General features: G+C 56.8%; 1 protein-coding gene across 2 annotated transcripts in view; it reads right to left on the reverse strand.

Moving 5' to 3' along the window:
- MGAT5B (alpha-1,6-mannosylglycoprotein 6-beta-N-acetylglucosaminyltransferase B) overlaps positions 1-5,858 on the reverse strand; it is a 75,780-nt gene extending 69,922 nt beyond the window's left edge. For both annotated transcript variants that reach the window (XM_070559899.1, XM_070559898.1), the window contains exons 1-2: positions 5,654-5,858; positions 1,693-1,805 (exon numbers count right to left, since the gene is read on the reverse strand). In XM_070559899.1, coding sequence (XP_070416000.1) covers positions 1,693-1,805; positions 5,654-5,721 — 181 coding nt within the window. In that variant the 5' untranslated portion in view covers positions 5,722-5,858. The remainder of the gene's footprint in view (positions 1-1,692; positions 1,806-5,653) is intronic.
- Positions 5,859-15,103: the final 9,245 nt, after the last annotated feature.

A 15,103-nucleotide genomic window follows, 5' to 3' on the forward strand; every position in this document is an offset into this window, starting at 1 on the left:
ACCTCTCCTCCCCCTGTGCCTGATTCCCATCTCTTGGATCCCTGACCTTTCCGGAGGTCCAGTTTCCTCCAGCCCCTTGTAGCAGCCCAGCCAGCCAGACAGGCCCCCTTTCCAGGGGTGGCACCCAGGTAGCTTGAGCATCACTCTCTACACCCCATCTCCCCACGCTCCAGCCCCCTCACCACCAATCCCCCACCCATGATGCCCAGTGTCCTTCCCCAGGCTCCCTCCCAAGGGCATCTTCACGACTGCCCCATCCTCTTCCAGCCTCAATCCTCAGGCGTCTCCTGTGTAGAAATCCCCGCACCTCCTTGGTCCTCTTTCCTAAACATCCTTTTCTGTAGAGCCCCCCTTTCAGACTCACCCACCCTGTAAATACTTAGGGAGCCTGTGCTATTTGCCAGAGGTTGCGCAAGACCCTTCACACACGTTATCTTTTCGCTCCTCACGACAATCCTGGGGGGAACGTCGGTGTTATTGGTCCCAGTTATCAGAGGAGAAAACGGAAGCTCAGAAAGACTGAGGAATCTCTGCGAGTCAGAGATGGGATAAATTAATTTGCATTCAGGCTTGAATGACTAAGAAATGTGAAATTCCTGCCGGGGGCTTTTGCAAGTTTAAAGAAGTACACATTCAACCAAAGGAAAGAATCTAATGAAGAGACACCAGATGGCATGAGGAGTGCCCCTCAGATCACCCGCCCTAGGTGACAACCTGCTCTATTGAGGGTATATTCTTCGTTGGGAAAGGGAAGCCAGAAGGCTGAGCCCTGGGCGTTCGAGAAGGTGGGCGTCAGAGAGAGGCTTCCCTGGGGGGGCAGGGGCAAGCCCACAGAGCCAGCCCCCTGAACAGTTCTGGAAACCTCATTTGCATCAGTTTCCCCACTATGCTCCTGCTTCCCACTGCTGACCAGAAGAGCCCCCAACACACTGAGCAGGCCTCTGTCATGTTCTTCACCCTCTCTGAGCAGGATGAGAGGGTGGCAGGACCCAGGTGCAAGAGGAGTCCCCCAGGTCATCACCCCGTCCACCCCCGCGCCCTGAGAGCTCACCAGCCCCACCCCTGAAGGTGCCATTGCTTTCCTTCCCTGAGGGTGGGTCAGTGCCTTGGCCAATGGCACACAGCTGGCAGATGATGCCCCACAGAACAAGCCAGTCCACCTGGTCCCCAAAGCTGAGCTCTGAACCTCCACTTCCCTGCTTTCAAAGTACCACGTGGGCAAGGAATGCTGAAGGTCCAGGCCGTGTCCGAAGAGCTCAGAGACAAGACACGTGAGCCCACGGCCAGGCCTGCCCTCTGCCCCCTGCTCTGGCCGCAGCCCAGGCAAAAGGCACAGAATATGTGTCTCAAAGAGACAGGTGTCAAATTCAGAGACTCCACACACACTAAAGAAGCAACAGAGGCCGCCTCTTCTGGTGCCCAGGAAACCCCGGCCCAGAGGCCCTTCCCTGGCCCGACAATCCAGGCCAGAGGAAGCCTGATGACCACTGCCAAGACCGAAGCCGAAGCAGCGTGCAAGGTCACGCAGCCCAAGTCAAGGCCCCTCTCTGCTCACACAGCCACCAATGAGGTGATCGGATGCCTGGGACAGGACCCCAGAAAGCGCTGTGCGGTGCCAGGCTCACAGGCCTCCCCCTCCTCATCCCCAGGCACCTGCATCTGTTTCTCACCCTCCTTTCCCCACCAAGATACCTTCTGTGCGGATGGTGAAGGGGGAGTCCCCTGGGCGCCGGGCCGAGAACTGGCCTCCCAGAGACGTCATCAGGAAGCAGAGTGAGAAGAAGCCGATGCCCAGCACGAAAAGCCTGCAGAGAGCAAACGGGTGGTCAGGGCGGCCAGCGGCATACGCCCCATCCAGTAAGGGCTCCGTAGAACGAATGAGTGAAGAAGGGATGGATGGATGGGACATGCAAGATCAGGGGGCCGAGCTCCCAGGCCAGGAAGTCTCTCATCGCCACAAGATAAGGAGAACTTGACTCCAAGGAAGTGGCCACGAGCCACACACAAAACCCCGAGGGACAACCATGCACATATAGTGTAAGGCCTCCAGAAAGAGGCTGGCTCATTTACAGCAGCGGTCCTCAAAGTGTGGTCCCCAGACCAGCAGCATCAGCATCAACTTGGAATTGTTAGAAATGCAAATTTTGGGGTCCTAACCCCAGACCGAATGACACACTCTGGGGGTGGAGCAAGCAATGTGTTTTAACACATCTCCAGATAATCCTGATACTTGTTAAAGTTTGAAGGCCGCTGGTAGAGAGGGAAACAGCAGGACCTGACGCCAGCCAGAGGGTAGGTAATTGGCCCAGGAGAAACCCACCTGGATCCCATCAATCACCCGGGCCCCACTCTGCACTTGTGCACACAGGCCTTCCGGCAGCAATCAGTCACGAGCTTACTTGAACACATCCTTATCATGTGCAAGGGGGGTGGCATGTGCCCTCTGTCATTACCAGATGGCAACATCTAGAAGGGTAGGGCCACGTGGCCGCTTTCTGTGCCCAGACCCTCCCTAACCCACATCTTCACCAGACAGGCACACAGTAGGTTGTCAGCCTGCAGCAGAGACTGGCCAGAGTGAGCCGACACCTGTGTCTGGGGTGTCACACGGTGTGTGTGTTGTCACACTGGTCAGGAGAGCTGTCCAAAACTCTTATTAATTCCTTCAACACATAGTTATTGATTATCTACCAGTGCCAGGCACTAGGGCAGCCCCAGGGGGACAGCGGGGGACACACCCTCAAGTCCAGCCCAGGCTCCTGCTGCTTCCACACTGGATCCTGGGCCCCAAGCAGGAGACCTGAGCTCACCAGCACAGCCCTGGGGCTGCCAGAGGTGGCGGCTGCTCTGGGCCCTTGACTCTATCAGAGGACTAGATGAGCTGGCAGAGGCGAAAGGGGAGCCCCCCCCCCACCCCCCCGAGTCAGAGTGAGGAACCTCAGCCCATGTGGAGCCAGGCTCACCACAGGGAGCCCCGCAAGTCATGCCAGAGAATTCCAGCCCTCCCACCTCCACCCCCAATTCTCAAATGCCACATTTGTTTGTATCTCTATGCAAGACTTGTTTTATGCATTTTAATCTTCATTATTTGAAACTGGCAGAGCAGTATTTAATTAAAATTTGGTCCATTAAAGAAAACACATAATTGCGGAAGAAAATAAAAGCAGGACAAAATTCCCAACCCATATTTAAAGGAAGCTGTTAGAAATTAAATCGGAGAGGGGGCAGAACCCAGAGGCAGAGAGGGCACTGGGGGCTTCCCCCAGGGGGTGACAGGGAGGACAGGCGATAGGGCGCCGAAGAGCCCCTCACTGAACTCCGCCCAGCCGAGGGGTGGGCCAGGGCCCTGGGATTCCTGAGCTGAAGTCAGGCTGGTCTCAGGACAGCAGCCAGAGGGCCAGCATAGGAGCAGGAGGCTCGCACATCCAGGGAAATCCTGGGGCCATCAGCTGTTTGTCCTCCCAGCCTGAGGACAAGGATGAACCCCTCAAGTTTCTTGTCCCTCTCTCCCCCCGCCCTCTTCCCCAGCTATAGGGCTGTATTTAGAGCTGGCGATTTGGGCTGCCAGGATCCAAAGACCTGCTATGAGAAAGGCATCTAAGCCTTTAGCCCAGGATCTGAAGCCCCCAACACACCTCAGCTGCATCCCTCTCTGCCAGACCCCAATCCTGGAGCCTTTTACAGTAGATTCAAATTAAAAAATGATGTCACTCACGCATGTACCCACTCAAGCTAGCTTCCAGGAGCAGCTACAGAATAAGATCCCTGCCAGAGGCTCTGGGAAAACCCGAGGGAACAGGGCCCCCAGCCTACCCTTGGGATTAACAAACAAGGATGATGTGGCTGGAGGCCATGCCGACCCATCTGAAGGGGATGGAATATGAAAACTCCACTGGTGGCTGTGGGTCTCTGGGCAGCCTAGAGCGACCCTGAGGGGAAGTTACATAACTTGGGGGGGGGGGAGGGGAACCTGTGCAAACCCATCTCAGAATCCTGCCGTCCGTCAGATAAGAGCCAGTCAGTAAGAGCGCCATGGCCCCCAGAGGGAAGCCAGGCAGGGGAGCTGGCGCTGTCCGTGGTGCTGGAGTCCGGCCGCCGCCTTCCGCTGCGCCAGGAAATGTCCAGCCAAAGCTGGGGTCAGCGGCTGGGCTTCCTGTGGCCTGGAGGGCTCAGCCGACAAGGGGTGGGAGAGGTGGGGCGAGGACCCTTCCAACGGTCCAGGTCAGGCCAGGGATTTGAGAATTTCCCTGGAGGAGCAAGGCCCTTTCCAGAGATGCCCAATCACCCGCCCAAGGCCCTACTCTTGGGACCCCCAGCTCTGGGATCCTCCTGCACCCTCCGGGCAGCGCTGGCCCAGCATGACCCGGGCCGTCCAGGCGGCTGTCTCCTCAACTCCGCACAACAGGCCCAGCCCATCCAGGGGCTAGACTGGCTGGGGAGGCCAGAGCCACGTGCGCCATGGTCTCGCCCACCTCCCGCCCTCCTCCGAGCCCAGAGTGAGTCCAGCGGGGGCCTGAGAGGGGCAGGGGCTCTGGCCATAGGGCTGGGGGCAAGGAGCTCAAAGCCAGCCCCTCCCGCAGCCCAAGCCTAGGTAGCCTCCGCCTGTCCAGTTCCTGCCCTCTCGGGCTCTGTCCTGAGCCCGGACCCCACCTGTGGCCGAGCCCACGGTGCAGCCCCCCCGCCCCCGGCCCCGTCGCTCCCTCGGCGCCCTCCGCCTCCCAGTCCCTGGGCAAAATGGCACCCGCTGGGCACCCATCGCTTAGCGCCCATTCCCCAACCCAGGCTGAAGGCCAGGCTCCGTGGGCTCTTGGGAGGGGAGGGAGCTGCCCCGGAACCGCCGGGGTCTGGAGTCCTGGGGTGGAACCAGCAGAGCCCGGTCAGCCCCGCGCGGCCATAGCCCTGCCTGGTCTTGGCTGCCCAAGGTTGTGTGTGGGGGGGGGTCTTTGCCTCCACGCTCCCGCCAGTGGTGCTGTCTCCCACGCCCTTCTCTCCCCTGCAGTGCCGCCCCTGCCCCCGCCTCTCCACTGCCGCGATGGGGGGTCAAATCCCCAGCAGAGGCTGTCCTTGCCCCAACCTCGGAGCCCCTCTCGTTGAAGACAGGCCCGCACCCCGCCGCGAGAAGGGGAGTGCGCGCCAAAGGCGTGGGGGGGGGGGCAGGGGGGGCGGGGGGGGCGGGGGGAGGGAAGGGGATGGCACAGGCGGAGGGGCTGGGCCGGCCGACAGGGGCTCGACGGGCCCGCGGGGTGGGGGTGCAGCCCGGCACAGCGCGCTAACTTCGCCGCTGGGGTGGAGGGGCGGTCCGCGAGCGGGCAAGGACCCCGAGGGTCAGGGAAGGAGCGCCCTGGCTGGGGCAACTTCGCGGGCCCAGGACCGCAACCTGAGTGCCTTCTGCCCCCATTCCCCCCGTCGCACCCCGAGCCTCTCCTAGACCAACTCAGGACGCGTCTCAGAATTACACAGCCCTCCACACCTGAACCGGAACCCCAGCTCCATCCCTTTCCCCAGCCCCACTGGCCCTGACTCAGGGTGGAAGGCAGAACCGCCCCCTCTGCCACCGGGACAGACACCCTCGCGAAGTCCGGCCTCGCCCACCCCTACCCCGCGCCCCTCGGGGAAAAAAGACCTCCCCGCGCTGAACGGGAGACAACTTTACCGGAAGGGTCTCAGGGTGACCAGGCATCTTCTGACCATTATCTTCCCATCGGGGTTGACTGTGACCATTGTTCAAAGTTGTCTGGGCGAGGAGCCGCGGGCGAGGCCGGACGCGCCGTCCCGGGCCCTGCTCCGAGCGAGGCGGGGGGCGCGGGGGCTCCGGGCTTCGCTGCTCGGGCCGCGGCCCGCGGGGTCGGCGTGGCCTCGGCGGGCAGCGGAGGGGAGCGGCGCGGCTGCCGGAGGGCGGCGAGGGCGCCCGGCCGGGCCGTCTCTGCGTCTCCGCCCTCCCGCTTCACATTTTGGGGGCCGGGAGGCGGCGCGCCCCCAGACCGCCGGCCGCGCGTCTGCCTGCTCGGGCTCGCTCGCTGGGCGGGACGGCGCCGCGGCGCGTAGACGGGCTCCCCGCCGCGGGCGCCCTCATCCCCGGGCCCGCGCCCTCGGTGCCGGCTAGAGGCGGACCCGGGCCCGCGCCCCGGCTGCCCGCGCCTCCGGGCCGCGCCGCTCCCCGGCCCCGCCCCGCGCCGCGCTCATGGCTCCCGGGGGCGCGTCCTGCGCCCGCCCTGCCGCCCGCTCGCTCGGCTGCCCGCGCTCGGTGTCCGGCGTCCGGCCCGCGCCGCGCTACACCCGGAGGCGCCGCATTGTTTCCTCGGAGGAGGCGGCCCAACCGGCTGGGGCGACCCGGGAGCGGCCGCCGCGCTTCCTCGGCGCGCCGGCGCCACCTCGTGGCCGCAGCCCAGCAGTGCGCCCTCCCGGCCCGGGGAGGGGCGCGGGGGGCGGGGCGCGGGGGGCGGGCGGGAGAGGGTCCCTCTGCCTCCCTGCAGCCAGGCGACTTCCCGGGGCCCTGCTTTCGTTCGTTCGGAAGCATCCTGGGCGCCACCAGCCCCGAGGACTGAGGGTTGCTTCGGCTCCTGCAGAGCACAGAGGAGGTCGGTGTTGGGAGGAGACCCACTCCCTTCCGCCCAGTGCCAGGGCTGTCTCGCGGTCGGCTGCCTCTGCCAACCATTGTGGGCTTCTGCACCGGTCCCTTCATACCCGCTCTGATTTGGCTTTGCAACCCTCACCCATCCTCTGGTCTCTCTGGTCAGAAACTGCCACGGCTCCCCTTTGCTTACCGATCTGAGTTCAAACTCGGCATGAGGCGCTCAGGCTCTTCCCCTGAGCCCAGAAGCAGGCTCATGCTGTGTAGTCCTGGGTTCTAGTCTCAGGTCCTCCATTAACCAGTGGGTGACCCCTGCAAGTCACAGGAGGCTCCCGGCCTCGGTTTCTCCACGATGACATGAGAGTGCCCAGATGCTCTATAAAGCACGTATGTGCCCCCACCCTGCCTCCTCTTTTTGACTTTGGGGATGTGTTTGCCATTGTGGAGATAGGTTAGGGCTCCTGTACGCACACTGAGCCAGCGCAGCTCCCAGAGCCAGGCCTGGATTTGAGAACTTTTGGAGACCAGACCTTGGTCAGGTACAGACATGGAAGCCCCTGGGTGGGATGAGCCCAAGGCCTCGGGCCGTGTGCAAAATGACCTGGGTGAGCCTGAGGGTCTTTCCATCCCAGACAGCGATTCTGCAGCCTGGCTTAGGAGAAGAGAAAACCTTTACTCCTCTCCTCCTGCCCTGGCCCCATCCAACCACGGCCCCCACTCCCAGCCCCTTTGCTGCCCGCCAAGCCCACTTCCCGGCCCCTCTTCTGAGCCACTTCTCACCGGCAGTGACTCACGCTCCTGCTTTTCCTGCTCCTTCTTCATCAAAATTCACCTGTCCTGCGTTCCATTATCTCATCGCCTTGCTCTCTGCTAATGTGAAAACCGATGATGAATTGGTGTTGGCGGATTAACGTGTTGCTCCAGCTAGGTAACAAATTTGCATCGAACAAGGACATGCTGACCGTGCCTTCGTGCAGAAGAGTGGCAAATGGTGGCAGGAAATTTGGGCATCATGGCAGGTCGGCCAAGGAGATATCTGAGGGCAGAGGTCTCTGCTGGGCCTCTGAATCACACCTTGTGCCTGGGTGCCTACACCGTGCACACATACTCAGGCAATAATTTAAGTCCTGGATGTCAAGGCAAAAGCTGTATCTGCACTAAGGAATGAAATGGCCCTTCCGACCGTGTGTGCCGACCGTGTGTGCCTCTCGTGTTAGCTCAGGGCACCGAATTTACACCTGGTTTGCATTTTAGGCCAAAGGGGAGGGGAGAAGATGGGTCTCCTCAAAAGGCACAGCCGTGTCTGGTGTGGTCCATCTGAGAAGGTGGCCTTCCCTCAGCCGGAAGCCAGAGTTCAGAAGGTGGGAGAGGGGACTCCCCACTCCATCTGGGCCTTGTCCTCTTGGATGTGGGCTTTGAGATGGGCAGGGGGAGAGCACCCGCTGCCATTTGCTGGCAGGCCCGGGCTGGGCAGGGAGGTGTGGGGCTGACTGTGAAAGATACCTTCTGAGCTGGACCATCCAGCTGCCTCTTCCTTTCAGAGTCTGTTTCCCTTTTGTCAGCCTCTCATCTGCAGGCAAGTTTGGCATAAGCAGTCCTGCTTGCTCTCTGTTGTGCTCTAGACATTAGGAGGAAACTGGTGGGTCCCCATCCCCGAGTACCCTCAGGTAGAACCTCTCTGTGCCTCAGTTTCCTCGGCTGTAAATCAGACTATTTACAGTCTGCCTCTTGGGTGGTTATAAGAATTGAGCCTGTTGATACGTGTAAGCAACCCACTGCCTGGCACCTACGAGCCCTCACAGCACATGGTTATTATTTTTCTTGTCACTGATCCGCCCGTAGCTAACGCCCTATTCCCTGGGCATGCACCTCTACGTGCCAAAAGATGGATTACCGAGAACACATGCAACACTGCCTGAGGCTTTTTTCTGGCTATGGGAATATGCTCCAACATGCAGGGGCAAGACAGAAGTGCCAGAGAATTGATGCCCCGAAGCAGTCCTCAAGGAAAGGATAGGGACCCAGGTAGGAGACTCTGGCATGTTCCACACTGGCTCCCAGAGTTCCCCAGTGAGACTGAGCTCCAGCTGCCTGCAGCGGTACCCGGCTCTCTAATGCACCCCATGTTGGCTTCCTTCCCCTCCCTGCCTCATTCCCCACCACTCCGCCCCTGCTCCTGGGGTCACCTCCCACATAAGCTGCTGGCACTTGAATCCTTGTCTCAGAATCTACTTAGAATCTACTTCTGGGGAACTCGAACCAAGACCCTGCCCTATCGGCCTGTTTTCAGCCCTGACTCACAGCAGAATCACCTGAAGAATGTAAGAAAACAGAGTCCTTGTGATTCAGGACCTAAGGTGGGGCCTGGGCACATTTGTTTGTTAATGCCACAGATTATGCCAACATGACAGGCCACGGTGGAGACCCGCTGTTCTAGATAATGCCCTTGGCCTTTGGAAACAGAGTCACCCTAAAGAAGCTAGAGGAGAACAGGGGAGCAGGAATCGGGGGGCACATCCAAGTTCTGATGATGTCGGGGCATATCGGATTCCCAACCCTTCCCGTTTCCATTGGTTTTCTCTTTTGAGGGTGTAAACAGATCCACGAGCTGGCCCAACGTGGGGTCGGGAGCACACTCTGCATCAGCCTGGGCCTTCTCAATGCAGCACTTCCTGGGCCTCCCCACTGCCCTCCGGATGTACCTGCTGGCCTGGCCGGAGTGGTCAGGAGAAGCCCAGAGCCAGCACGAGGCCCTGGCCGTGCAGAGCAGGCCCTCTGTCCAAAAAGGAGGAGCAGGATGTGAGGAAGGGATTTGGGGGAAGCGGGTGATGTCCTACTATTCAGGGGTGCCAGACTCAAAAGGCCTAGAGGGTGGGCCAGGCGAAGAGGGAAGGGGGCTCCCTGAGTCTCCTGGGGCTGCTGCAACAGAGTACCACAGACTGGGGGGGCTTAAAACAACGAGATTTCATCTCTCACAGATCCAGAGGCCAGAAGTCCGAAATCAAGGTGTTGGCAGAGTTGGTTCCTTCTAGAGGCTCCGAGGGAGAATGGGCCCCAGGCCTCTCTGCTGGCTTCCCGTGTTGCCAGCAATCCTTGGCATGGCTTGGCTTGTAAAAACATCACTGTGGGCTCGGCCTCTGTCTTCACATGGCTTTCTTCTCTGGGTTTGTCTCTCTGTGTCCTCTCCTCCTCTTATAAGGACACCAGTCATTGGATTAGGCCCTCTAACCTAGAATGACTTCATCTTAACTAATTACATTGCAAAGACCCTATTTCCAAATAAGGTCACATTCCAAGGTTCCAGGTAGACGTGAATTTGGAGGGGGTACTGTTCAACCTACTCAAGGGAGCTGGTGGAAAGGGGCCAGCGTGGTTAGAGACTGCTGAGGCTCCACCGGAGGTCTCTGGGAGGGACATGCTATCATTGTTTTGTGTGAATGTGGTCCCGGTCATTTCAAAGGAGTCAAAAATTTGGGCTTCTCATGTGAAGTCAGATAATTCTAAAATGTAGACTCAGTGTTTTTAGAACATTGTGCAAGACCAATAAAATCCATTAGAGGTCTGCTGTCTAGGTTCCCTGCGGATGTCACCGGAGGGCAGAGCAGACAGCCTGCCAGCCCTGCCCACCCAGCACATCCAGCTCCCCCTGCAGACACCTCACTGCCCCTGGAGGAAGGTCAATGCTCCTAGATGCTCTCCTTGCTCCCTCGCTGGCCCCCCTGCAGACTCTCTGGGCATCAGAGCCTTGATTGCCACCTCCACCTTCTCAAGGCATCAAGGATGCTTCTGGAGCTCACAGACCGGGGCCTGGGGTGGGAAGAAGAAAGAAGGAAACAAGCGGTTTACAGTGTTTGAAATCCCCAGTTAATGTGCTCCAACTGCAGCGGCAGACAGCACATTAAGAGGCAATAGGCCATTGTCCTTTGCTGGAGTGTGGAGCATTAATAATGTCATAACAGCGTTTACTGACACTCTGCACAAATCATCAACAGCCTCGCTGGGCGGGAACAAGCAGCCCCACACAGACGCCAGGCGCCTCGAGCCGCGTGGGGAGGCTGAGGAGCGCAGAGAGCTGTTGTTCCAATGCATCTTTCATGCTTTCTGTTTCACAACATTTAGGCCAATCCTCCGATTGAAAAGCAGCGTCTGGGGTTTATTTTTATTTATGCCAGAAGGCCATTCTGCCGCACAGCTGGTGGGAGCCGGGAGCACAGCTATTGTCCTTTCACTGTTCTGCAAGGAAGTTAGCTGCTGTGTACGTGCGTGTGTGTGTGTGTGGGGTGTGTGTGTGTGCACCAGTGTGCATGTGCATGGGGAGGAGCAGAGAAGCTGGGGACAGGGGACCCTCCCAAGTGGACCTCATCCCAGTGCTGGAGACACAGGCGAGACCTTCTTTAACATGTTCATGAGATTCCATTTTTTGAGCACCTACGACATGCCAGGAAATGACCCAGGGATTCTAAATATGTTACCGTGTTCACATAGCTATTTTATTTAAATTTGCTGTAGCAAGGCAACTTAAAAAAAAATGACCCGGGACCGGCCTTGTGGCACAGCGGTTAAGTACGCACATTTGCTTCGGCGGCCCGGGGTTCACTGATTTGGATCCTGGGATCAGACCTATGCACCGCTCATCAAGCCATGCTGTGGCAGGCGTCCCATGTATAAAATAGAAGAAGATGGGCACAGATGTTAGCTCAGGGCCAATCTTACTCAAAAAAAAAGACCCCCTTTCTTTCTGGGCAGTTTCCCCAGTTGCATCACAGGTCACTGCAGGAATAGGGGAGCAGCCATCTGGGGTTGACAGGATCATGGTCTCCCAAAGATGACCACATCCCGATGCCCGGAATCTGCGACTATGTTAAGTTACACAGGAATAGGGGATGAAGGTTGCAACAGATGAGGAAACTGATGTTCAGAGAGGTGAAGTATCTTCCACCAGGGCTCCCTGCACGTCCAGGCTCCAAACTCAGGCCCGGCAGACCTCAGAGCTCATGCCCTTACCTGCTGTCACCCCCTGGGTTCAAAACCCTGGTCCAGGGGTCCCAGAGGCAAGTGTGAACAGGTGTCCCCAGGGACTCTGGGCCCCTGGAGAAGGGCTCTTTCCCCCCGAGAGCGGCTGGTGCCACCTGAGGAGATGACACGGCAGGCCACCAAGCACCAGACCGAAGCAGCTGCCTCAGTTTCCTTCTCCTGCTTCCTGAGCGCCCTTGGGTCATCTTGAAAGGGCAGCTGCCGGGAGACGCCCCTTTCTGGTTTCTATCCACGCAAGGCTGATGCCGGATTTCAAGCCTCGATGGGTTCCTCCTCAGACCACCTCAGAATCCATCCCTGGCTAGCAAGATCTCATGGCATCCAGTCGCACTGGGATCTTCCCGCCCTGAGAGAGCAATGACTTCCTGTTGTTTCCCCCGGCGGGATGGAAGCAGGCATGTGTGGGGGTCCCCCGACCATCAGTCCCTCTCTGCCCCAGCAGAGTGTGTGGTGAGACAGCCATGACCCCTTCTAGGTTCTGTGAGAGGTTTCAGGAGAAGACAGATGAAGGAGGGTGAAGATGCCCTCCCCGCAACCAGAAGGATTTTTTAAAATTTTTTTTTAATTTTTTTTTTTTTAAATTTTATTTTTTCCTTTTTCTTCCCAAAGCCCCCCGGTACATAGTTGTATATTCTTTGTTGTGGGTCCTGCTAGTTGTGGCATGTGGGACGCTGGCTCAGCGTGGTTTGATGAGCAGTGTCATGTCCGCGCCCCGGATTCGAACCAACGAAACACTGGGCCGCCTGCAGCGGAGCGCGCGAACTTAACCGCTCGGCCACGGGGCCAGCCCCGCAACCAGAAGGATTTTTGTCTCTTTTGTCCACTGATGTATTTCAGATGTCCTGAACAGCATCTGACACAAGCCACATTCAACAGGGAAGTTTTGAATGAACGAATATGTACAGGGACGGCGGGGAGAAAGGAGGAGGACTGGTTCTAAGGACCCCTGTCCCTAAGGCCAGCCTGACATGTGCTCAGCTAGGACCATTTCTCACTTTGCCTCTTGCACCCCACTTTTACTTTGCAGACCCCTCCTCTCGTGAAATAGTCACTCCCACGCCCCATCCCATGCCATCCAAACCCTCCCAACTCTCCACTGTCCCCAAACCAGCTTCCTTTGTGCAAATCCCTACTCACTCTGGGTATCACCCCTGGGGTCAGCGTCTCTACACTGTTCCTGGCTTTCTTTGGGTGTGTATCCACCCAGCCCTCAGGGTGTGGCCCGGCCCCACTCCGCCTGTGAGGGGACAGGCAGCACAGGGAGGCGGTAAGGATGCTCCCCTACAGGAGGGTGGCAGTGCCCGCAGGATGGGGACAGGATCTTCTCAGCCCCGACAAGCCTCCTCATCCCCTGCGTGAGTCTGGAGTCGGAGAGGACTCTGCTCCTATCCTGCTTCCCGCTCCCAGCTGTGACCTTGGGCAAATTACTTTCAGAGCCTCAGTCCCCTCATGTGTAAAGCGAGCACCACACCTGCGGACGCCTCATGGGGCCTGATAAACAGTGAGTGCTGATTTTTGTTTGTCCTATTTTCCTACTAAATTATAAGCTGCTTGAGAACAAGATTCAGGCACAGAGAAAGATAAAATCATTGTTATTATTAGCTTCCGTTTCTTGGGCACACCATCTTGCACCAGATACGCATCTCATCAACTTGTACTAGCCTGCGAGGTCACAGCTCCTGTTTCACAAGCAAATACGGAGGCTCAAAGGAGGAAGCAATTTCACTCCTAGGTCTGTGCCCGAGAGGAATGAGATACGGCCACACAAAAGCCTGTATACAATGTTCATGGCAGCGTGATTCAGAGCAGCCAAGAAGTGGAAACAACCCAAACTGTTCATCAGTGGATGGATAAATAAACAAAGTGCGGTTTGTCCACATGATGGGATGCTATTCAGCTTTGAAAAGGAATGATCCTCAAAAAATTAAAAATAGAATGACCAGCAATCCCGCCTCTGAGTATAAGCTCCAAAGAACTGAAAGTAGGATCTCAAAGAGATATTGGCAAACCCACGTTCATAGCATTGTTGTTCACAAGAGCCAAAAGGTGGCAGCAAATTAAACGTCCATCCACAGATGAATGGAGAAACAAAATGTAGTATATCCACAGAATGGAATATTATTCTGCCTTAGAAAGGAAGGAAATTCTGATACATGCCACAACTTGATGAACCTTGACACGAACGTTATGCTGAGTGAAATAAGCCAGTCACAAAAAAAGACAAACACTGTGTGATTCCACTTATATGACATTCCTAGAGTACTCAAATTCATAGAGACAGAAAGTGGAAGAGTAGTTTCCAGGGGCTGGAGGAGGGGAAATGGGGAATTGTTTATTGGGGACAGAGTTTCAGTTTTGCAAAATGAACAGAGTTCTAGAGGGGCCGGCCCTGTGGCCCAGTGGTTAAGTTCGTGCACTCTGCTTTGGCGGTCGAGGGTTTCGCTGTTTCGGATCCTCGGCATGGACCTACACACCACTCATCAAGCCACACTGAGGTGGTGTCCCACACAGCACAACTAGAAGGACCTACAACTAGAATATTCAACTATGTACTGGGGGACTTTGGGGAGAAGACAAAAAAAAAGATTGGCAACAGTTGTTAGCTGAGGGCCAGTGGTTGAAAAAACAAAAAAGAAAAGCATTCTAGAGATGGATGGTGGTGACGGCTGCGCAGCAATGTAAATGTAGCTAATATTACTCAACTGTCCACTTACAAATGGTTCAGAGGGTAAAGTTTATATTACGTGTATTTTACCACAATTAAAAAAATTTTAAAAGAATGGAATACTGCTACAACATAGATGAATCTTGAAAATATTATCCTAAGTGAAAGAAGCCAGACACAAAAGACCATATATTGTATGACCCCATTTATATGAAATATCCAGAAGAGGCAAATATAGAAAGACAGAAAGTGGCTGCCAGGGGCTGGGGGCAGGGGAATGGGGAGTGGCTATGGCTACTAAGGAGTATGGAGTTTCTTTTGGGGGTGATGAAAATGTTCTAAGACTGGAGAACAGTGATGTTTGCACAATCTTATGAATATACTAAAAGCTACTGAATTATACACTCTAAAGGGGTGAATTTTATGTGAATTATATCTCAGTTTTTAAAAAACAAAGTAACTTGACCACAAGTACACAGTTAGCAAGAGGGAGAGCCGGGATTTGAACTCGGTTTCCGTCTCCAAGCTCGGCCTCCCCAGCCGCTCATGCTCTTACATGTTTGCAGACACAGCGCGGAGGGCGCCCTGTGGACAAGGCGCTGAATAAATGCTGCTTCTCTGACTGGCGAATGCTTAAAGGAGAGTAAAGTTTTAAGGAGCAAAGGACGCGGCCCCCGCCCCAGGAGTCCCAGCGCGACGGCTGCCCTTACTCCTGCCTGTGACCCCCCAGCCCCAGGAGGGCCTCCAGCATGTTATTTCGGGCACTTAAAATCTTCCTCCTAGAATATGGGCCACAAGCCCCTTCTCTCCCCCATCTTCTCTTCTCCAACTGA

Source organism: Equus przewalskii, chromosome 10, assembly GCF_037783145.1.
Source record: "Equus przewalskii isolate Varuska chromosome 10, EquPr2, whole genome shotgun sequence".
Classification (NCBI taxonomy): Eukaryota; Metazoa; Chordata; class Mammalia; order Perissodactyla; family Equidae; genus Equus; species Equus przewalskii.